The 23,382-nt window shown below is 46.9% G+C and overlaps 1 protein-coding gene across 5 annotated transcripts in view; it reads right to left on the reverse strand.

Annotated features, from left to right (window-relative positions):
* Positions 1-23,382, reverse strand: part of ECT2 (epithelial cell transforming 2) — a 137,423-nt gene that overhangs the window by 29,884 nt on the left and 84,157 nt on the right. For all 5 annotated transcript variants that reach the window (XM_077487964.1, XM_077487963.1, XM_077487961.1 and 2 more), the window contains 3 exons: positions 1,802-1,870; positions 1,611-1,721; positions 545-641 (listed from right to left, as the gene is read on the reverse strand). In XM_077487964.1, coding sequence (XP_077344090.1) covers positions 545-641; positions 1,611-1,721; positions 1,802-1,870 — 277 coding nt within the window. The remainder of the gene's footprint in view (positions 1-544; positions 642-1,610; positions 1,722-1,801; positions 1,871-23,382) is intronic.

Genomic DNA, 23,382 nt, shown 5'->3' on the forward strand with positions numbered 1-23,382 from the left:
CAGTTTCACCAGAAGTGAGTTAGCGCTTCAACAAGAATATAACTGCCACAGAAGGCCAAAAAGATAAATACTGTACGTATCAGTCTGGGAAGGATTCTATGTTAGATTAGCTGAGTGGGTAGGGAATATTTGTAGCAAATGTAAAACTGCACCTTTACTACAAAATCTTGTATCCTTTTAAACTACAGGAGTCTGTGACCCCTTAGTGTATAATCACTTCAGGTGGGAAACAGTGTATCTGACTTCCAAGCCAGCATAACTAATTGAAGCAGTTTGTTCAATACAGAGGTAAAGAAAGGTGAAATAGACCTGCTACTGCCACAGATCGCAAGTATGGACTTCCAGCTAGAAAGGTCTCCGACAACCTGCAATCTTCCAACAGTATATAGAGAAAGCTTGCACTCCAGTGTGATGGCTATAATCAAATGCTCTTTAATAAAGTTTGTGTAGTAGTCATAAAAAGCCAACGCGTTTTGGCTGCCGGGCCTTAATCAGGACCATATTTTACAGATGGTTGGTCTGAAAGCAGCATGAGACAACTCACCGTTTAGAAGAAGTGCAACGCTAGGTAGCCTTTGAACAGGACGAATTAACAATTCAACTAATGTTTGTCTCCCACATTCCGGTTTTGCTTGATTAATCTAAAAAGACAACATCTTACATTTTACACAAAAATCACACTAAGCATTAATTGCATCTCATGAAAGTCTTGCACGATACTTAGGCCCTGTTCTCAAAGATATAAATATGCTCATTTTGTGTTATGACAACTATTTACACCCTTTGAAGAAGAAAATGGTGACCCTAGGGCACCCTGTTAAACTGACACTAAATGTGTTTAAACATTGGTTTGAACATCTCAATTATTGTATTTAACCCCTTCATACCCAAGGGTAAAAACAAATCTTAACGCTAGGGCTGCAGATCGCACTTTAAGACGTATACTTCAATCATTGACTTCAGTCATTGCAATCTGACTTTTTTTTTTTAAGATTTAAAAACACCTATGGAACACAAAAGGCCTTCCAAAACAATCCAATCAGGTAGGCAGTAAAGGAGAAAGAAGGTTTAATATAATATAGTGCTTTAATCTGTGAGAACCAATTAAATCTGTAACAATAAAATTACATATCAAATATACATTTTAGTTATCAAGAACCATGACCAGGCATTGTTGCCATCACATAAGTTAGTTGCCAGGACTTGTTAAAAGGTTGACAATTAGGCATGGGAACAGGATTTGAGCTTTCCCTAAATTTGCAGAACACACAAATGACAGAGGGAAGAAGCAGACACGAAAAGGTAACAGTGACCTAAGGAAAATGACTGCATACTGGTTTACTGTGACCAAACCTGTAAAAAGATCAATGTATGACCAGTCCCTACTGATATGAAAAAAAAAAAAAAAAAAAAAAAAAAAAAAAGGAGGCGATTGGCTGCTTTTCAATTGCTATGTTGAGCTCAGAATCACTTTAGCACCGCAAAAAAACGTGCAATCTTCCAACAGTATATACTGTGTATACCTCCATATGTATTACTGTAATGCGTCCTTGCGAGTAGTGGTCCCCATCCACTTGTATAGATAAAAGTAATAATCATCATTTTCTTACCTTCAGAAAAGCATGGAATCTCGGCTTTAGCTTCTCACAATTTATAATTGTTTCTTTGCTCATTTCAAAGAAATTTACAAATGGCGGATATGTTTTTACTAAATCCTTTGACTAGAAAGAAACAAAATAACCTGTCAGTAATTCATCAGTATTAATAAACCTAAAATGAACACCATTTACCAAATACTTACATATGAAAGAATGACATCACCAATACTTTTGGTTTCTGCCCAGTCCATCATAAGAGTTTCCAAATCTCCCTAAGAAAACAAAATTGTAACTTTGTAGGGCAAGTAAAAAAGGAAATTCCACAAGATCAGCATATTACAAACACCCCTTAAGATCACAGATCCATTTTCAGCATTGTCACCATCTGTGGTACCTTGTGAAGATGGATATTTGACAACCTTAAAGTGGTACTAAAGTCAAATGATATTTTTTTATTAAAACAAATGTTATACTTACCTGCTCTGTGCAGTGGTATTGTTCAGAGCGGCCCCAAACCTCCTCTTCCGGGGGTCCCCAGCAGAGATCTGGGCTTCTCTTCTTGCACGCCGCTGGCTATGGGCAGAGCGTATTCTGTGCACTCAACCCCCCCCCCCCCCCCCCACTTAGTCTTCACTGCATCTGATTGACATTTGGGCGTTTAACCCAGGGACCGCCTGTAATAATGGGATCTTTGCACTCACCGCAAAATACTCTCTGAAGTGGATGGACACAGCTTAATTCTTGACCTTAGGGATATCACGCCAACTTCAGGAGAGGACTAGGCAAAACATGTAAATACAGTAAGACTGCAGAGCACCGCCCAGGGGGCAGTCCCTCTGGCTATAACCCCTCACCCTGCAGCTAAGTCGATCAAAAAGCAGTACAAACATAAATAGGAGGGGTGGGTGCTGTGTACGTCAATGAACGTCAGAGAGAAGGATTTTATGGAGTATCAAAATCCCATTTTCTCTTTCATTCATTGACGGACACAGCTCCTTTAATCCTTGACCTTAGCAATGTCCCCAAGCAGTGTCAAAAAACGAGGGGTGGAAACAGCAAAACATAACTTCACATACAACCTAAAGGAACATCAAAAGATGCGTTTACAACAACTTGTAAATTGCAACCTTACACAGCCACCTGCAAAACCTTGTGGCCAAAGCAAGCATCCAAAGATAGGCTAATGTCAACTTTGTAAAAATTTAGCGAAAGCGTGAACGAACGACCAAGTTGCCTCATTACACACCTGGGAGACAGACTCTTGATGTCAGAATGCCCAGGAGGTTCCAATTGCCCTGGTGGAATGAGCCGTGACAGCAAAAGGGGGCACCTGCCCCTTTAAGGCATAGGCCTGAACCACGATTTGTCTGATCCACTGAGAAATAGTGGACGACGAGACAGAGCCCGACTTCCGGAAGGGAGCCATGGCAGATGGACCACATGCATGGAATGTAAGGCAACCTCTTTCGAGTGAGTCGGCTTAGAACATAGGGATGGTAACACAACGTCCTCATTTAGATAGAATGACGAAACCACCTTTGAAAGGAAAGGGCTGTGGACGTAGCACCACCTTATCCTTGTGTATGACCAGGTAGGTAGCCTTGCATGACAAGGCCGTCAACTCCGAAACCCTCCTGGCAGATGTAATAGCCACTAGAAAACCCTCTCTCAGAAAGTAGTCTAACAAGGGAATCTCCTTAATGGTTTCAAATGGCAGTTTCTGAAGCACCGATCGCACCAGATTCAGATCCCACCGAGGTAACGGTGGTCGAACCGGAGGAACTACGTGTTGAACCCCTTGCACAAAAAGGGACATTGGAAAAGACAGCCAAGACAGATATCTGTCCCTTGATGGTGCTTAAGGCAAGTTTCTGAGCCAGTCGTCGCTGCAAAATCAGCAGGATCCTGGAAATTGAGTATGTGCACGGACGCAACCCCATCTCCTCACACGTGGAGATGTAAGCCTTCCACGTACGATCTTTCAAGAAGATTACTTCCGTGCCCTCAGCATAGTGGAAATTACCGAGTCAGACAGACTTCAGTCCCTTAGTACCTGGTTTTCAACAGCCATGCCATTAAAACCAACGACGGTAAAGCAGGATGAAGTATCTGACCTTGCAATAGGTCTTCCTGCAACGGCAGCCACCAAGGAACATCCGCCACCAGTCGTACTAGGTCAGTCATACCAAGGATATCGAGGCCAATCTTGGCCAATCAGAATCCCCTCGGCCTCCACTCTGCGCAGCAGACGTGGTAGAAGTTTTTTTTTGGGGGGGGGGCATAAATTAGCCGATAATGCCCCCATTGAGCAGACAATGTCTCCGCCCCAGGGTCTCTGGTCCTGGATACAAACCTCTGCACAGTCCGAGCCGGTCCACATTTGGTGCATCCCACCTTAGGCAAAAGGAGCCAGAATACATCCGGATGCAACGACTATACCCCTGGGTCCAACATCTGACCACTTAGTCTGCCTGCCAGTTTACTTCGCCGGGAAAGTATACGGCCAACAAAGCCGGCACGTGCCGCTCTGCCCACTAGAGGATGTGAGCGGCCTCCCGTGCTGCATTCGAGCTCCTTGTTCCTCCTTGATGGCTGACATATGCCACTGCCTGGCGTTGTCCGACTGGATCCTGACCGGACACCCGTGTAGCCTCCTGGACCATGTTGAGAGGCACCGTCTGATCACCTGAAGCTCGAGCAAATTGATCAGCAGTTGGGATTCTTTCCACGACCAGAGGCCCTGGGCTGACTGTACGCCAAAAACTCCTCCCCAACCGGTCAGGCTGGCATCCGTTATCCCCGTCCAATGGAGAAGGAAGGAACGATCTCCCGGACCGAAGGGCTGGAGACCTCAGCCACCAGAGAAGGGAAATCCCTGACTAACTGGTTCACCTGAATTTGACAATCCGGGGATAATGGAGATTAGTTCCATTTTGACAAAATCTACTTTTGCAAGACTCGAATGTGAAATTGAGCGTACGGTACCGCCTCTAAAGTGGCTACCATGAGGCCCAGAACTCGCATGCAACCAGAATTGGAGCTATCACTTTGGTAAAGACTTGGGGTGCTGACTCCAGGCCAAAAGGGAGAGCCACAAACTGGTAGTGTTCTTCCACCAACTGCAACAGAAACCTCTGATGCCTGAGGTACATATTAGTACGTGTCCTGGATATCCAGGGATACCAGGAAGTCCCCCTGATGGAGTGCAGCTACCACAGAGCAAACTGATTCCATCCTGAACCTTTGCACTTTCACAAAGCTGTTTAGGGCCTTCAAGTCCAGGATTGGACGCACCCCTTACGTTTTGGGGACTACAGATTGGAGTAGAATCCCTGAAACCTTTCCAGCGTCTGTACAGGTACCATCACACCACGCAGCAGCAGATCCCATACTGTCCTGAACAGGGCTTCCTGATGAGCCAGAAGTAGGTTGGAGGGAAAAAAATCTGTTTGGTGGACAAGAAAAAAAAAAAAACTTGTACCCCGATGAAACCAGTTTGCAAACCCATTGGTAGTACAGTAGGGAGGTCCCCCGAGCTGCAAACTCCCAAAGATGACCCCCCCCCCACCAAGAGTTGGGCGGGAGCAAACCTTCATGCGGTTGTTCACAGACTTATTTGGCTTGCAAAACCAGGGACACTTTTGTCCTTCAGCAGATGCATTGTCGGACTGGGAACACATACCTGCCGACCCAGGCGGGTGAAAAAAGCCATTTGAGCAGAAAAGGGCGGCCCTTGCCTACAGCGTGGCTCCTTACCCTTCATGGACTGTGGGAGCAACGTGCTCTTCCCACAGGTAACATTTTTAATAATGTCATCCAAAGATCCAAATAGCCTCTCACCTTGGAAGGGCAAATCCACGAGTGCTTTTTTTTTTTTTTTTTTAAGATGCCTGGTCCTCAGACCAGCATTTCAGCCAAATCAGGCGCCATAGCACCACTGCTGATACTGATGCTCTAGTTTCTCAACTCCAGTCCTCAAGGCACCCCAACAGGTCATGTTTTCAGGATTTCCCTCAGATGAAAAACGGCTGTGGTCATTTCTAAGGCAGTGAAACTGATCAAATCACCTGTGCAAAATAATGGAAATCCTGAAAACATTACCTGTTGGGGCGCCTTGTGGACTGGAGTTGAGAAACACTGCTCCAGAGAGCAGGAGGGCCGTATCCAGGGTCACATCACAGACATACTTAAGGCCAAGCACTAACTGATCTGCCAGTTCTACACAGACCGGGGGAGACTGTTGCTTCTCCAGTTCATGGTGCAACAACTATTCAGTAAGCATCTGCAACACCAAGGCCGTGGCCAGTACAGGTCGTAAAGCTGACCCCACCACCATAAACATGGACCGGGCTACTGTCTCGGCCCTCCTGTCTGCAGGGTCCTTGAAGGCAGGAGTCCCTTCCACCGGAATTGTGGTAACTTTATTTAACCTGGATACCGAGTGGTCAGCGACCGGGGGAGACCATTTTTTCAGGAGACTCCCCTCCTGAGAGAAAAGGGGTAACGCACCGCCATTCTTCTTGGGACTGAAAAAGGCATGTTGTAGACTTCCCCATTCCTTGTAGATGAACTTATCAAAATAAGTCAAATAAGGAAACACCTTAGGCGTGAGGGCTGGTTTGGGGGCTCAAAAAGGGACCACCACCTCAGCAGGAGTTCCTGCTACATCCTGTATCTCTTCAGGGTACCCCGCACTACAGTGAAAAGTGCTTCAAACTAGCGCTTTTTCCTGCGCTAACCCGGACACAGTCATTCTCACTGTACGAATGGTCCTGGTCCACATCCTCTGACCAGTCAGAACAGGGGCCGCCAGTCACCGCGGGCCAGAGTCTGATTCAGAGCTCTCCTCAGAAGACTGGGGCCCCCCCCCCCTTTTTTTTTTTTTACAAAATAAATGGCTGCCGGCCGTCCTAGTAAAAAACCACAAAGAAGATGGCCGTCAAACTTTCTAGAAAAAAAACTGACAGCACATACGCATGCTGCATAAGACTACAGAAAAATGGCCGTGGCCTCAGCAAAACAGGCACGGCAGCCTCACCATAAAGCAGCTCACAGTGAAGGGAAAAATAAAATAAAAATAAAAACTGTCAAAGCCCGGAGCCCCAGAGCATATAGCTCACCGCCTGCCCCTGGAGCAGAAGGGGCATGTTGTGGACGACCCAGCATGTAGCTAGGGACTGCTCATGCTCCAGGCTGGGGAGACTACAAGGATCTATATTATCCAGCCTGGTTGTTGATTGTAGCTCACAGGATCAAAATTGTAGAAAAAATTCCCAGGACCAATGGCCCCCTCAGGGAGCCAGGTCCTTCTACACTAGGTAGAAAAAAAAAACTGAGCTGCAGGAAGCAAGGTGATGGGCTAAAGCCAGAGGGACCACCCTATGGGCGGTGCTGTGCAGCCTTGCTGTTTTTAGATGTGTTACATGTTCTGCCCAGTCCTCTCCTGAAGGTGGTGTGATAATCCTAAGGTCAAGAATTAAAGGAGCTGTGTCCCCCAATAAACAAAAGAAACACACATATTGCCTTCCATTTCTTTTTTAAACTGCATGGGTTGTTTTCCAAGGTTAGGGTTTACATATACTGTATTTTAAAGGCCCCATTCACATGTGCGTGTCACGTTAATGTTTTTCCACACATTTTCAAAGTCACATACAAATGACACTCAAGGCAACTGTTCAGGTGTTTCATAGTTAGTAAGGTTGAATAAAGACACCAGTCCATCCAGTTCAACCTGAGTGAGTGTCTACAATTGTCCCTATCCCCGTACATTGCACATTGGTCCCTACATTCAATGAGCCCACAATCCAAGGTCCCCATTCATATACTAGGGCCAATTTTGGACAGAAGCCAATTAACCTACCTGCATGTCTTTGGATTGTGGGAGGAAACCCGAGTACCCGGAGGAAACCTGCGCAGGCACAGAGAGAACATGCAAACTCCAGGCAGGTAATGTCATGGTTGGGATACGAACCAGCGACCCTTCTTACTGCTAGGTGAGAGTGCTAACCACTACACCACTGTGCCGCCCCACCACCGTGCCGCCGTGTTACTCTGCCCATTTTACAACTACAGCACTTTACTCACTCAATCCTATGTCCATATGTCCGTTCGATGAGATCCAACTCAATGGGAGTCAGAGCTGAAACAACCACTCGACCCAGAGGATTGACAGAGTATATGGCAGGCAGTCTCAAGAACGCCCCAACCCTGGAAAATTCCAATAAAGTACTATACCCCAGTACAGCTGCCTAGATTTTTGCCTGACTATTCTTCAACCTTTACTTCTTTTAAAAGACAAGAATTGATATGTTTTTTTAGTTTCACCTGCCTGTCTTAGGAGGACAACATTCTGTAGACCTATGGAGAAACTGGGTTTCTGGGAGGATTAAATTGATTGTAAAAGTTTGAATTTCATTATTCAAAATAAACATTTTACTTACCTGCGCTGTGCAATGGTTTTGATCAGAGCAGCCCTGATCCTTCTGGGGTCCAATGCCAGCACTCCTGGCCCCAACCCCCTACCGAATTGTCTTTCGTATCAAGCCACTTGCTATGGGGGCACTCGTGTGGGCTCGCTCCCGAGCTGCACTCCGTGTTTCCATTGACAAAGAGCTCAGCCTGCCCCCATCCCCTGCTCACTGGCTGTAACTGACATGAGCCAATGGCCACAGATGGATCAAACTTCTGCCAGTTCAGCAGGGGCCAGGTAAGATTTAATCCATATATGGGCAGGCTGGCTGTACTGAAGTCAATCCATCGATAAACTTTAGTACAACCAGCCTTGACATTTTTCTGCATGCAATCCCTGTCAGCGGCTAAAGCTGCCAGCATCATCGTGTTTTGCCGGCCGGGAAGGCCCCTCATCAGCAAACAAAAGCTCCATAGGAGGGATTCCATCAACATTGTCTAAGTTGATGGGGGAATTGGAAAATTAACATCTATTCCCTGTTTTATTGCTGGCCTATGTGGTAGTGCTATTAATTGAGAAAAGTACATACTATAGAAGGATATGTTTTGTTAATTTCATATCAGAGGATTACAACCACTTTAACCCCTTCGCACCTAAGGGTAAAACAAAGGTTAACACACAAGCAGTTTTGCAAATGTGACATGCGTTAGTAAAACTGTACATATCACAACTACTTTGTGCATCCAGGTGGCTCGTTTTTAAAACAGGACAAAATTGGGCTTTCATTTGGTCGGAAAGGTAATGGATCTCTCATTTATTTTTAATCAAGGGAAAATTGGTAAAAAAAAAAAAAAGCCAAAAACAAAAAAGGATTTTTTTTTTTTATAAAACAGCTTACCTGTAAAATCCTTCTCTTTGAAGTACATCAGGGGACACAGTGCCATAGTAGTAACTATGTGGGTTATAGGCCACCGGCACACCCTAAATTAAAAAGTCTCTATATAACCCCTCCCACTGGAGGGAGAACCTCAGTTTTGTAGCAAAGCAATACACGTGTATACCAAAGAAGGGTGGAACCTCTGTGTCCCCTGATGTACTTCAAAGAAAAAGGATTTTACAGGTAAGCCGTTTATAAAAATCCTGTTTTCATACATCAGGGGAAACAGAGCCATAGTAGTTACTAAGTGGGATGTCCCATAGCAATGCCAACTGAAGGGAGGGAGACAACAATAGTAGGGCACCTAGAGACTAAAGGACTCCTACTGCAGCACACTGCGCCCAAAGGCAATATCCTCATGATCTTTTATATCTACTTGATAGAATCTAGTGAATGTATGGATTGAAGACCAAGTTGCGGCCTTGCAGATCTGAGCCATGGAGGCTTGGTGACACTGCCCCAAGAAAGCACCAACGGCCTTGGTAGAGTGCCTTTAAAATGAAAAAGGAGGAATTCTCTTTTAAGCCAAGAAGCATGAACAATCACTTGACAAATCCATCTAAAAATCATAGATTCAAATGCTGCCTGTCCTCTTTTAGGAGTCAGGCAACACAAACAAAAAACATGTTTTTATGCATCAGAGCAGTCACCTTTAAATGCACCTTGACAGCTCTCACCACATTAAGAGAATGTAGTGACCTTTCTTTCAGAGAAAGAAGTTCTGAAAAAAAAAAAAAAAAAAAAAAAAAGGGCAGAATAATATCATGGTTTAATATGAAAAAAACCTGACACTACCTTCGGAAGGAAATTAGGATGAGGCCACAATCCAACCTTATCCTTAAGAATAATCCAACAGGACTAATTCTAAGTCCCAAGGATTCAGGGGTGACCTAACTGGAGGATTTAATACCCATTTCTCCCTGAATAAGTTACGAACCAGAGAGCGAGAAGTGGTCGTTGGGGGGGGAGACCACAGATAAGGCCGATATCTGGCCTTTGAAAGTACTCAGGGCCAGCTTCATTTCTAATCCCATCTGTAGGAATTCAAGGATCCTACCCATGACATGACACATTTCCTGGGGTACCAACCCCTGGATTCACACCAGGAGACATATGCCTTCCAGACTCATTAGTATACGACACTGGAGGCCGGCTTACTAGCATAACCAAAGTAGAAACTACTGAAGCTGACAGCCTCAATAGCCAAACCTTTAAATTTAGCTATTAAGGAAGGATGGAATATTGGACCTTTACGAAAGAAAGTCTGGCCACAGTGGTAGGGACCAAGGGCCGCCTACCACCATCTTTAGGATTGTGGCAAACCAAGAACTCCTGGGCCACAAGAAAAAATAAAAAAAAATAAAAATAAAATAGTACTCAACTAGTCCGCCTGCCCATTCTTCATTTCTGGAATGAAACTTGCCCATAGGCAAGGAATGTTGCTTTCTGCCCAAGACAGAAAAAATTAAACTCTTCCTGGGCCGCACGACAATCACAGCGGCCATTTAGCACTCGATCTGAGTGTCCAATGAGAAATCTCATATGTTAACATAGGAGATCATCTCTCATTGCCGGCTCTCCCTCCTCAAAGACAACGAGTGAGGAGGGAGAGCGAACGGCTGCAAAGTGAGTGAAAGAAAAAAAAAAAAAAAAAGAGAAAAATTAAGTGCCCACAGTATCTGTCAGTGCCATGTCTTAATGCCATCTGTCAGTGCCACCCTCACCAGTGCCACATGTGACTGTTGGCACTGATACGTCAGTGCCACCTGTCATCCGTGCCATCTGCCATGTGTAATTTTCTTGGTGCTCCAGGGCCTTCAAAAGTGTAATATGTTGTCAACAAGTTAGATGTGTAATTTATGCTCCGGGCCTCTGTACTTTTACAAAGCAATTGAGGGCTTTCAGGTCCAAGATTGGACGCATTTCCTTCCTTTTTTGGGGATTACAAACAGACTGGAGTAGAACCCCTGGAACCTTTTTGACTACGGAACAGGCATTATAACCTTGCGGCTTAGAAGGTACCTTACCGCCCCCAATAGGGCCTCCTGGCAAGCTGGGAGTAATGGTATGCCGGAGGGGAAGAATCTGTTTGGTGGCCAAGAGAGGAACTATCTTGTAGACAGAGGAAAACAGTTTGCAGACCCAGTGGTCGGATAGCAGAGAGGCCCACCGGGCTGCAAACCCCTGAACGCAATCCCCTCACCTGTGTGACGGGCAGGGGCAAACCTTAATGCGGTAGCATTTTTGCTCCCAGGCCTGTTAGGCTTGTGGTTCCAGGGACACTTTTGTCCCTCAGAGGTTGTCCTGTTGGACTGGGGGCGTTTAGCCGAAGTCCCGGACGGACGGAAAAGCCTCTTGAGTGGAAAATGAGGGCCCTTGCATGCAGCATGGCTCCTTAGTCTTCCAGGCCTATGGGAACAAGGTACTCCTCCCACCTGTGACATTCTTAATGTCATCCAATGAAGCTCCAAAGAGCCGCTCACTAAGGAAGGGTAGATCCGTCAAGGCTTTTTTTTTTTTTTTTTTTTTTTTTTTTTTTAAAGATGCCTGGTCCGGAAACCAGCATTTTAGCAAAATCAGGTGCCTCATCACCACTGCTGACACTGAAGCCCTGGATAGCAGTGGAAGCCTACCCAGGGTCACGTCACAAACGTACGTAAGGCCGTACACCAACTGGTCTGCTAGTTCCACGCAGACAGGTGTAGCCTGCTGCTTCTACAATTAGCGGCGCAAACGTTTTTGCCCATTCAGTAAGTGTCTGCGACACAAGTGCTGTGGCCAGTACTGGTCGTATTGCTGATCCCACGACCGTAAACAAGGAACGGGCCACTGCCTCGGCCTTCATGTCAGTGGGGTCCTTAAATGCAGGAGTCCCCCCTACTGGGATCGTGGTTACATTGTTTAACTTGGATACGAGGAGCCGACCATTTTTTAAGGCGGCTCTCCTCAAAAAGATAACGCACTGCCATTCTTTTTGGGACCGAGAAGGTCCGTTGTGGGCTTCTCCATTCCTTGTATATGAACTTCTCTAAATAAGTCAGATACGGAAAAAGCAAAAAAAAGGTGTATGGGCTGGCTTACGGGACCCAAAAGGGACTGCTACTTCAGCAGAGGAACCTGCTGTAGCCTGAATTTTCAGGGTATCTCGAACAGCTGTGATAAGTGCTCCAACTAGCGCTTTGTCTTGCGTGGACATGGACGGGGACTAGAGGTCGACCGATATATCGGCCGATATTTGCCGTTTTTTAAATAATCGGCATCGGCCGATTTTGCTGATAAAAAGCCGATTTATAACTACAGCGGGACTTTGAAATGACTTCTGTATAGAAGACAGTGTGAGTTGCCTGAGTCGTCATAGCAACACTTTCCTCCTCTCTGGGCAGACTGCCAAGAAAAGAACTAAATGATACAATGTTTACACTTGAATGAATGAAATCATCTCTGTGTGTAGAAGTTCTCAGTTTAACCATTTAAAGACTAAATCTTTTCTGACACTTGTTGCTTACAAGTAAAAATCCAGTATTTTCTGCCAGAAAATCACTTAGACCCCCCAAAAATTATATATATTTTTTTAGCAGAGATCCTAGGGAATAAAATAGCGGTTGTTGCAATATTTTATGTCACACGGCATTTGCACAGAGGTCTTTCAAATGCATTTTTTTGGGAAAAAAAATACACTATTTAAAAATAAAATAAAAACAGTAAAGTTAGCCCATTTTTTTTTTCGGCCAAAAGTTTTGACTACCTGTTTTTATTTAATACATAGGTTTTTTTTTTGTTTTTTTTTTAAATCTAAATCATACATACAAGTAAACTGATTCGAGGTTTGTTTTGTTTAATAAATGTTTAAATGTAAGAAATTTTCTGTATCACTTATGAAGGCTGCTTTCACACTGGAGCGTTGATGTTAAAACGCAAGTTTTAGCGGCTCTTTACCATCATTTTAGCGGTGCTATTTGGCTGCTAGTGGGGCACATATAACCCAGCTAGCGGCCAAGGAATAAGTTAAATGCACCCATGAAGCACTGCTGCCAAATCGCATTGCATGCACTTCGGCAGTGGTGCCCATTCATATCAATGGGCAGGAGTGGTGGAGGAGCGGTACACACCACTCCAAACGTGCTGCTTGCAGGACTTTTTTTTAAGATCCTGCCAGTGCATCGCCTCAGTGTGAAATTACTCTGTCTTTCACACAGACTGCAGGGGAGCCATTTTGCAGGCACTTTACAGGCGCTATTTTTAGCCCAAAAGCGCCTGAAAAACGCCCCAATGGGAAAGGTGCGTTAGATCAAGGGGGATTAAAAAAATAAATAAAAAAGGAAAATAAATAAAATAAAATCGGCCTAACATATCGGCCCAAAAAAAATCGGCATCATATATCGGCTATCGGCCGCCATGATTTCTAAATATTGGCATCGGCATCGGCCAGAGAAAAACCCATATCGGTCGACCTCTAACGGGGACTCATCCTCACTGTCTGATCGGTCCTGGTCAGTCATCTAACGCAACAGAGCAGGGGCCGCCAGTCTCAGCGGGGCCCGAGTCTGCGTCAGAGCTCTCCCCGGAGGACGGGGGGGGGAGGTAGGCACCACTTTTTACCACCTTTGCGCCCGCACACTGCCTGCAGCCTGGCAATTAACGTTTCAAGGACTGCCGACAAAGAGTCCAAAGGCACTGCACTGTATGCAGATGAGCCGGTTGCAATTGCAGGGAGTTCTGGGGAGGAAACACTAGTTTCTGAAGCCATGCTGACCCACCCACCCTGTCTGCCACCCTTGGGGACTTAGGACAGGTGCACAATCGCACCCTCCTAGTTGCTGCAGACTGAGGGGCCCCCACCGCAGGACTCAGCACCCTGACCGAGTGTTAGCAGGAAAAATGGGGACAGAGAGAAGAGAGGGAAGAGGAGAACACCCTAATCCACCCCCCAGGGAATGCCCAGCTGCTCAATCCCGCGGAGGCAGGGAGAGCTGCGCTTACCATCCGGACGAGCTGGGGACATGCCATCACAGACCCACTCTCCAAGCAGTACGGGGTGGCACACTGACAAGGACATCGGTAGTCTGGTCATGTGTGCCCTGGAGAGTTGCACTCAACGGCCACCCCTGGAGCCTGAGGGGCATTTTGTGGCCGACCCAGCATGTAGCTAGGGTCTGCACACACTCGATGGCCAGGCTGGGGAGTCTAAAAGGATTTAAATTATCCAGCCTGTCACCCAGCCGCTGTTGATTACAGGATTTTAACATCTTGTGCAAAAGGCAAACATTCAGCAAAAAAATCCCAGGACCGATGGTCCGGCAGGGAGCCTAGGTCCATCTCCTTCACTAGGCAGATAAAAAAAAAAAAAAAAAAACTGAGCTGCAGGAAGCAGGCTAAGGGGTTATTACCAGAGGGACCGCCCCCTGGGCAGAACTGTAAAGTTCTGTTTTTTCATATGTACAACATGTTTTGCCTAGTCCTCTCCTGAAGGTGGCGTAATAACCATACGGTCAAGATTAATGGAGCTGTGTCAGTCAGTGAAAGAGAAATTAATAATTAAGAAAGAAAAGAAAAGAAAAATGCGTTTTCCCAAATTTTCGGTCTTTTTTCGCTTATAGCACAAAAAATAAACCCAGAGGTGAACAAAACACCAAAAGAACGCTCTATTTGTATGAAAAAAAAAAAAAAAAGAAAAAAAAATCATTTGGGTACAGTGTTACATGACTGAGTAATTGTCAAAGTGTGAGAGCACTGAAAGCTGAAAACTGGTCTGGTCATGAGGGGGGTTTAAGTGCCCAGCTGTCAAGTGGTTAAAGGAGACATTTCATAAGAAAATATTAAAAATTTCTTAGAAAACTCCACTTACCTTCCCGCCGCAGGGTTTTCTGTGGTAAACCAACAGACCCAATCTTCACCCTTCACGGTGGGCTCCATTAAACCTTCAAGAGCAGGGGAAACTAGAGGTAACCCAAAATCCTGGACCTGCAACAGGACCCTGCCAGTAAAATTGTATGGCCCAGGGTCTAGCCCTCTTACTAAAAAAATATTATCTCTCTCTCTCTCTCTCTCTCTCTCTCTCTCTCTCTCTCTCTCTCTCTCTCTCTCTCTCTCTCTATATATAAAACCCCAAGCATTTGCAGGCAAAACCTTGTTTCTTAGAATACGAAGCCCAGGTACCATTCAATTTGGCCCAAAAAAGGACACTTTGAATGGATCCGGTCAGCATGGCTAGCCCCAGCAAGAACTGATCCAGTGGAGCTCAGCACATCTTCACTCATGATCAACACCTTAGACACTGGCGGAAAAACTGAGGTACTCCCACCAGTGGGAAGGGTTATACGGGGAGAGAACTTTTTAATTTAGGGCGTGCCAGTGTCCGTCACCTGAAGGTGGCCTATAACCCACATAGTAACTACTATGGCTCTGTGTCCCCTGATGTATGCAAAGAAAGGATTTTTTTTACTCACTGTAAAATCCTTCTCTGCAATTCACCGACTGACAGCTCCTCTTTAGACCATTGGGTTGTTACGCCACCTTTAGGAGAGGACTAGGCATAACATGTTAACATGTAATGGAAAAAAAAAAAAAACTCAACTTCTAGTTCCAGCCAAGGGGCGGTCTCTTGGGCAACAACCCCTTAGCCTGCCTTGCAGCTTCAGTAAGTCAACGAGCAGTAGAACGTATAGAAAAATAGGAGGAACGGGTGCTGTGTCAGTCGGTGAATTACAGAGAAAAGGATTTTACGGAGAGTACAAAACAAAATCCTATTTTCTCCTATTTTCACCGACTGACACAGCTTCTCTCTTTAGACCATTGGGATGTCCCCAAGCAGTGCCAAAACGAGGGGTGGAAAACGGCATAAAACTTCATCCATCATGGCATGTGGGAACTAGTATAAACTTTACCCATTAAAAACAACTGTGTTCAGTGTGTGGGAATAACTAAAAAAACTTTACCCACAAAAAAAAAAAAAAAAACACACAGGGTGTTCAACAGAGAAGCACTACCCTCAAACCGCACCAGAACTGCGGTAACAAATGCAAAATTGCATTTACTGAAAAGTACTGCGTTTTCCCCAAAAAAAAAAATCACAGGAAAATGTGCAATTGCAATTATACAGCCGCCTGCAAAACTCTGTGGCCAAACCATGCATCAGCCGATGCACTGCCATCTACCTTGTAGAATTTTGTAAAAGTGTGGACAGACGACCAGGTCGACACTTTACACACATGAGCGACAGACGCTTATTGTCGGAAGGCCCAAGACGTTCCGATTACCCTTGTGGAGCAGGCCGTGACAGAAAAGGGGGGCACCTGCCCCTTCAAGGGTTAGGCTTTTACTACAATCTGTCTGATCCACCAGTAAATGGTGGGCGACGAGACCGCCATGCCTTTTTTTGGACCAGCCACCAAAACAAAACAGTCTGCCTTCCAAAATGGAGCCGTGACAAATACACCCTCAGAGCCCTAACCACATCCAGAGCATGAAGGGCCGCTTCCTTAGGACGTGTCAGCTTAAGACACAGAGATGGGAACACAATGTCTTCATTGATGTGGAACGCCGAAACTACCTTCGGCAGAAAAGGTTGAGGACACAACACCACACCACTTTATCCTTGTGGATAACCAGATAGCGCGACTTGCAAGACAAGGCCACCAATTCTGAAACCCTCCCGGCCAATGCAATGGCCACTAGAAAGACCACTTTCTGGGAAAGAGTCAACAGGGGAATCTCTGATATTTTCAAATGGCGGCTTCTGAAGCGCCGATAACACTAGGTTCAGATCCCACGGGGGTAACGGTGGACGTACCGGAGGAATTACACGTTGGACTCCTTGAATAAAAGTGCTCACTAGAGTGAGACGCCAGGGGGGGGGGGGGGGGGTCGCTGGAATAAAATACAATTAAAAAAAGCCAAAAGCTGATATGTGTCCCTTAACCACTTACAGACCGGACCATTTTGCTGGTCAAAGACCAGATCACTTTTTGCGATTCGGCACTGCGTCGCTTTAACTGGCAACTGCGCGGTCGTGCGACGTGGCTCCCAAACAAAAAGCGACGTCCCTTTTTCCCCCCCACAAATAGAGCTTTTTGGTGGTATTGGATCACCCCTGCGGTTTTAATTTTTTGCGCTATAAACAAAAATAGAGCGACAATTTTGAAAAAATTCATTATTTTTTACTTTTTGTTATAATAAATATCCCCCAAAAATATATAAAACAACTTTTTCCCTCAGTTTAGGCCAATATGTATTCTACATATTTTTGGTAAAAAAAAAAAAATTATATAAAAAAAATCGCAATAAGCGATTGATTGGTTTGTGCAAAAGTTATAGCGTTTACAAAAAAGGGATAGTTTTATGGCATTTTTGTTATTTTTTTTTATTAGTAATGGCTGTGATCAGCGATTTTTATTGTGACTGCGACATTATGGCGGACACTCCGGACATTTGACACATTTTTGGGACCATTGTCAGTTATACAGCAATCACTGCTATATAAATGCAGCGATTCCTGTGTAAATGACACTGGCAGTGAAGGGGTTAACCAGTGGATGGCAGTGCAGGGGTTAAGTGTTCCTACGGGTGTGTTACTAACTGTGGGGGGTTGGGCTTTCATTTAGTTAACACTGATCTCTGTTCCAATCACATGGAGCAGAGATCAGCGTCACTAGTTGCTAGGCAGAATGGAGAAATGCCGTTTACAACGGCACTTCTCCATTCAGCCGTCCCGTGAGACGATCGCGGGTATGCCCGCGACGATTGAGTCCGCGGGACCTGCGACCGGACTCTCGGGGGTCCCGACCGGCACGCGAGCGTGCTCGCGATGGCAGGGCAGCATTCAAGATTGAACGTACCTGTACGCCAATATGCCTGCCCGTGCCATTCTGCCGACGTACATCGGCGTGCGCTGGTCGGGAACCAGTTAATGGTGCTTAACCACTTTCAGACTGGACCATTTTGCTGGCAGAAGACCAGACCGCTTATTGAGATTTGGCACTGCGTCGCTTTAACTGACAATTGCGCGGTCGTACGACGTGGCTCCCCACAAATAGAGCTTTATTTTGGTGGTATTTGATTACCCCTGCGTTTTTATTTTTTTCGCTATAAAACAATAATAATAATAATAATAATAATTATAATAATAAATATCCCCCAAAAAAATATAAAACATTTTTTCCCCCTCAGTTTAGGCCGATACGTATTCTACAGATAAAAAAAAAAAAAAAAGATGATTTCGCAATAAGCGATTGGTTTGCACAAAAGTTATAGTGTTTACAAACTAGGGGATAGTTTTATGGCATTTTTAGTATTTTTTTTTTTTTTTTTTACTAGTAATGGCGGCGATCAGTGATTTTTGATGTGCCTGCGACATTATAGCGGACATTTTTGGGACCATTGTCATTTATACAGCAATCACTGCTATACAAATGCAGTGATTTCTGTGTAAATGAGACTGGCAGTGAAGGGGTTAAGTGTTCCTAGGGACGTGTTACTAACTGTGGGGGGCTGGGCTTTGTTTTAATGAACACTGATCTCTGCTCCAATCACATGGAGCAGAGATCAGCGTCACTTGTTACTAGGCAGAACGGGGAGATGCTGTTTACAATGGCATCTCCTCGATCAGCCGCCCCGTGAGACAATCGCGGGTATGCCTGCGGCAATCAAGTCCGCAAACAGACTCATGAGGGTCCCGACTGGCACGATGCTAGCAGCGCGCGCGATGGCAGCATTTAACACTGGACGTACCTGTACGCTAATATGCCTGCCCGTGTCATTCTGCCGACGTACATCGGCGTGCGCCGGTCGGGAAGTGGTTAAAGCCAATTTCAGGTCTACTCCTTGCTGTAGAAACAGCAGGATCCTGGATATAGAAAAGGGAGCGTGGACGCCATCCTTTCTCCTCACACATGGAGATGTAGGCCTTCCAGGTACGATGGCATATCTTCCGAGAAGAGGATTTCCGTGCTCTCAGCATAGTTGGGATCACCGAGTCTGAAAGACCCCGGTTCCGCAACAACTGGCTCTCAATAGCCATGATGTTAAAACCGGCAATGGTAAAGCAGGATGGAGAATCGGACCTTGACACAGGTGGTCTTCTCTTAACAGCAGTCGCCAGGGGGCATCCGCCACTAGGCGCACTAGGTCTGGGTACCAGGGATGCTGGGGCCCAATCAGTATTACTGGGATCCCCTCGGCCTCCACTCTACAGAGCAGACGTGGTAACAGCTTTAGTGGAGGAAAGGCATAGATCAGCTGGTACGGATCCCACGGAGCTACCAGCGCGTCTGCCCAAGGATCTCTTGTCCTGGACACGAATCTCAGCACCTTCCGATTGAGACCGGAGGCCAGAAGAACCACATCTGGTGTGCCCCATCGCAGGCACAGTAGCCTGAACACCTCTGGATGCCACGCCCATTCTCCTGGGTCCAGCATCTGGCGACATATATAGTCCGCCTGCCAGTTCTCCACTCCCGGGATGTAAATGGCTGACAGGGCCGGTACATGTTGCTCTGCCCACTAAAGGATGTGAGCGACCTCCTGTGTGGCAGCCAAGCTTCTTGTTCCTCCTTGGTGATTGACGTATGCCACCGCCATGGCGTTGTCTGACTGGATCTTGATCGGATGCCCTCGAAGTCTTATCAACCATGTGGAGGGGCATAGCCCGATCGTTCTCAGCTCGAGCAGATCGATCTGCACCTTGGATTCCTCCACCGACCAGAGACCCTGGGTCGACTGAACTCCCATTACTCCACTCCAGTCTGATAGGCTGGCATCCGTTGTGATCACTGTCCACTTCAGGAGGTTGGAACGGATTCCCGGACCGAAGTGCCTGGAACCAGAGCCACCAGAGGAATCCCATAACTGGCTCACCTGAATCTGCCAGTCCAGGGACAACGGAGATTTGTCTCATTTTGTCAAAATCTCCTTCTGCAGGACTCTGGTGTGAAACTGGGCATACGGTACTGCCTCGAAGGAGGCCCACCATGAGTCCCAGGACTCGCACACAGAAGTGTAGGGACGACCACCTGCGGTTCAGCAACAGTTTTACCACGGCTCTAAGAGTCTGCAGCTTGTCTGAAGGGAGAAACTCTCGCTTCCATGGAGTCCAGCAGTAAGCCTAGGTACTCCAAACGCTGAGTCTGTACAATCACTGACTTTTTTTTAGGTTCAACAGCCACCCAAATTCCTGCAGGGTCTGCATGGTGAACACCACATCCTCCTCTAACTCTGAGGCGGAAGATGCTCTCAGAAGGAGATCGTCTAGGTATCCCACAATCGCAATCCTACGTTGTCGCAGCAACGCCAAAACAGGAGCCAATACCTTGGTAAAGACTCAGGGAGCCGATGCCAAACCAAAAAGGGAGAGCCACAAACTGGTAGTGGGCTTCAGACTGCAAATTGCAGAAACTTCTGATGCCGGGGGCATATGGATAAGTGCAGGTATGCAGCCGGGATGTCTAAGGACGGCAGGGAGTCCCCTTGGAGTGCAGAGACTACTGAGCGAACAGATTCCATTCTGAACCTCTGTACTTTAACAAAGTAATTGAGGGCTTTCAGGTCCAAGATTGGACATACTCCTTCCTTTTTGGGGGACTACAAACAGGTTTAAGTAGAACCCCTGGAAACGTTCCGATTCAGGTACTAACACCCCACGACTCAGCAGGTCCCTTACCACCCTCAAAAAGGGCCTCCTGGCGAGTCGGGAGTACAGGTATGCTGGAAGGGAAGAATCTGTTGTGCAGCCAAGAGGAACTCTATCTTGTAGCCTGAGGAAATCAGATCGAAGACCCATTGGTCGGACAGCCGAGAGGTCCACCGGGGCGCAAACTCCCAAAAGCGATCCCCCTACCCGTGTTGCGGGCAGGGGCAAACCTTCATGCGGTAGCACATTTGCTCGCAGGCTTGCGGTTCCAGGGACACTTTGGCCCCTCAGAGGTCGTCCTGGGAACACTTGGTCGAAGCCCCGGGCGGCCGAAAAAGCCGTTTGAGAGCGGAGAAAGAGGGCCCTTGCCTACGGCGTGGCTCCTTAGGCTTCCTGGCTTGTGGGAGTAGTCTACTCTTACCACCTGTGGCATTTTTAATAATGTCATCCAAAGGGGCTCCAAAAGAGCCAATCGCCAAGGAAAGGAAGATCCATCAGGGCTTTTTTGGATGGCTGGTCAGCAGACCAGCATTTTAACCAAATGTGGCACCACTGCTGACACAGAAGCCCTGGATAACAGAGGAAGGGTATCCAGGGCTGCATCACAAATGTACTTCAGGCCTTGCACTAGTTGGTCTGCCAGTTCCACGCAAACAGGAGAAGCCTGTTCTCCCAATTTGCAGTGCAACAGTTTTGCCCACTCGGTTAGTGTCTGCAACACAAGTGCGGATGCCAGTGCCGGTCGCATGGTTGACCTCACAACCTTAAAGTGCAGGAGTCCCCTCTACTGGGATTGTGGTTACTTTGTTTAACCTGGATACTTGGGGGTCCACGCCCAGAGGAGCCGACCATTTTTTGAGAAGGCTCTCCTCAAAAGGGGTAACGCACCGCCATGTATTTGGGGACAGAAAAGGTCCATTGCGGTCTACGCCATATTCCTTGTAAATGAACTTATCAAAATAAGTCAGATACGGGAACGTCTTAGGTGAACGGGCTGGCTTACAGGACCCAAAAGGGACTGCTACATCAGCAGAGGATATGCTGGCTCCTGAATCTTCAGGGTATCACGCACAGCTGTGATAAGTGCTCAAACCCGGACGAGAACTCATCCTCACTGTCCGATCGGTCCTGGTCAGCGTCATCTGAAATGACCGCAGGGGTCACCAGCCTCAGCAGGGCCCGAGCTCTCCCCAGATGACGGGCAGGGGCCGCTTTTTACCACCTTTGTGCCCATTCACCGCCTCCATCTTTGCATCGAACGAATTGAGGACCACCGACAAAGCGTCCAGAGGCGCTGCAGTCTGCAGGCGAAACCGGTTGCAATTGCCTGGATTTTGGGGGAAGAAACACCAGTTTCTGAAGCCATGCTGACCCTACCCTGTCTGCCACCTGATGGGGACAGTGATGGTCCCACCCTCCTAACTGCTGCTGGCTGAGAGGCTCTTTACCGCAGGACTCACCACCCTGACTGGTTCTGCGCTATCCAGCTAGTAGCGCCTGTGTCAGCTCCCAGGTGCATAGGAGAACCCACTGCGCTGTCCAGAGCTGCTGCAACTGATCAAAAACGTACTCAGGACATAAACACAGGGAAAATGGCCGCCGAGCTACAGGAAAGCATGCTGCTCCTTGCTCCACCAAAGATGGGCCGCCGAACACTGTATACCATGAGGGACAGTGAAACAAACAGGTAGAGAATGGCGGTAAACATCGCTACAGTGATCGACAGGTACAGGCTCCAGACACCCCCAGGGAGAGATCCACACACATCCAGGGCAAAGACGGCAGCTCTCCTCTCCCCCCCCCCCCCCCCAAGTGAGAGCATGGGGGGATGGGGAACTGCAGCCTCATGCAGTATCCCCCACAGGGAGGAGGGAAGAGAGGGGGACAGAGAAGAGAGGGGGAGGTGAGGGATCCCTGAATTGACCTCCCAGGGAATGCCCAGCTGCTCAGCCCCACCAAAGCAGGGAGAGCTGTACGTACCAGTGCTGCAGAGCTGGGAGACATTCCATCACAGACCCACTCTCCAATCAGTACGTGTGGCTGATGGCCCTGCCCACTGACACAGAGCTCAGTAGCCCAGTCATGTGTGCACCGGAGCATTAACGCTCACCGACCGCCTCTGGAGCTGAGGCCTGTCGTGGCCGACCCAGCGCAGAGCTCTGGTCTGCACACGCTCGCTGGCCAGGCTGGGGAGACACCCAGCCGACTGTTGATGGCAGATCACAGGATCTTTAATATTGCACAAAAAAAGCAAAGATTCTGCAGATAAAACATGGACCGATGGGCCCATCAGGGTTCCTAGGTCCTTCTTCACTAGGCAAAATAAAACTGAAGCTGCAAGGCAGGCTGAGGGGTTGTTAACCAAGGGACCACCCATTGGGCGTAACTAGAAGTTCTGAGTTTTCATTACATGTTATGCTTAGTCCTCGCCTAAAAGGTGGCGTAACAACCAAATGGTCTAAAGAGAGGAGCTGTGTCAGTCGGTGAATATAATTTAAAAAAAAAAAAAAAAAAGAAAAAAGTGAGTGCGAGTGTCGCTACTACCAAAAAAAAAAAAAAAAAAAAAAAATGTATCGTGCTCTGAATGATTGCAGCAATACTACATGCATAGGATTAGTTGTTGTATGAACCCGTTCTGATTTACATCCCAGTGTCAACAGTGCGCATTTTGATTTTCCTTTTTCCTACCTAAAAACAGACACCAATTTAATTTTTTTAAATCCTGCTAAACATACCCTGAACGTGACCTTTGACCCTTACTTGACCCAAACACTAAAACCCCTTTCACACCAGGGCGTTTTGCAGGCGCTATAGC

This window comes from Lithobates pipiens, unplaced genomic scaffold (genome assembly GCF_037356315.1).
Source record: "Lithobates pipiens isolate NorthernLeopardFrog02 unplaced genomic scaffold, aLitPip1_a1.2 Scaffold_18, whole genome shotgun sequence".
Taxonomy (NCBI): Eukaryota; Metazoa; Chordata; class Amphibia; order Anura; family Ranidae; genus Lithobates; species Lithobates pipiens.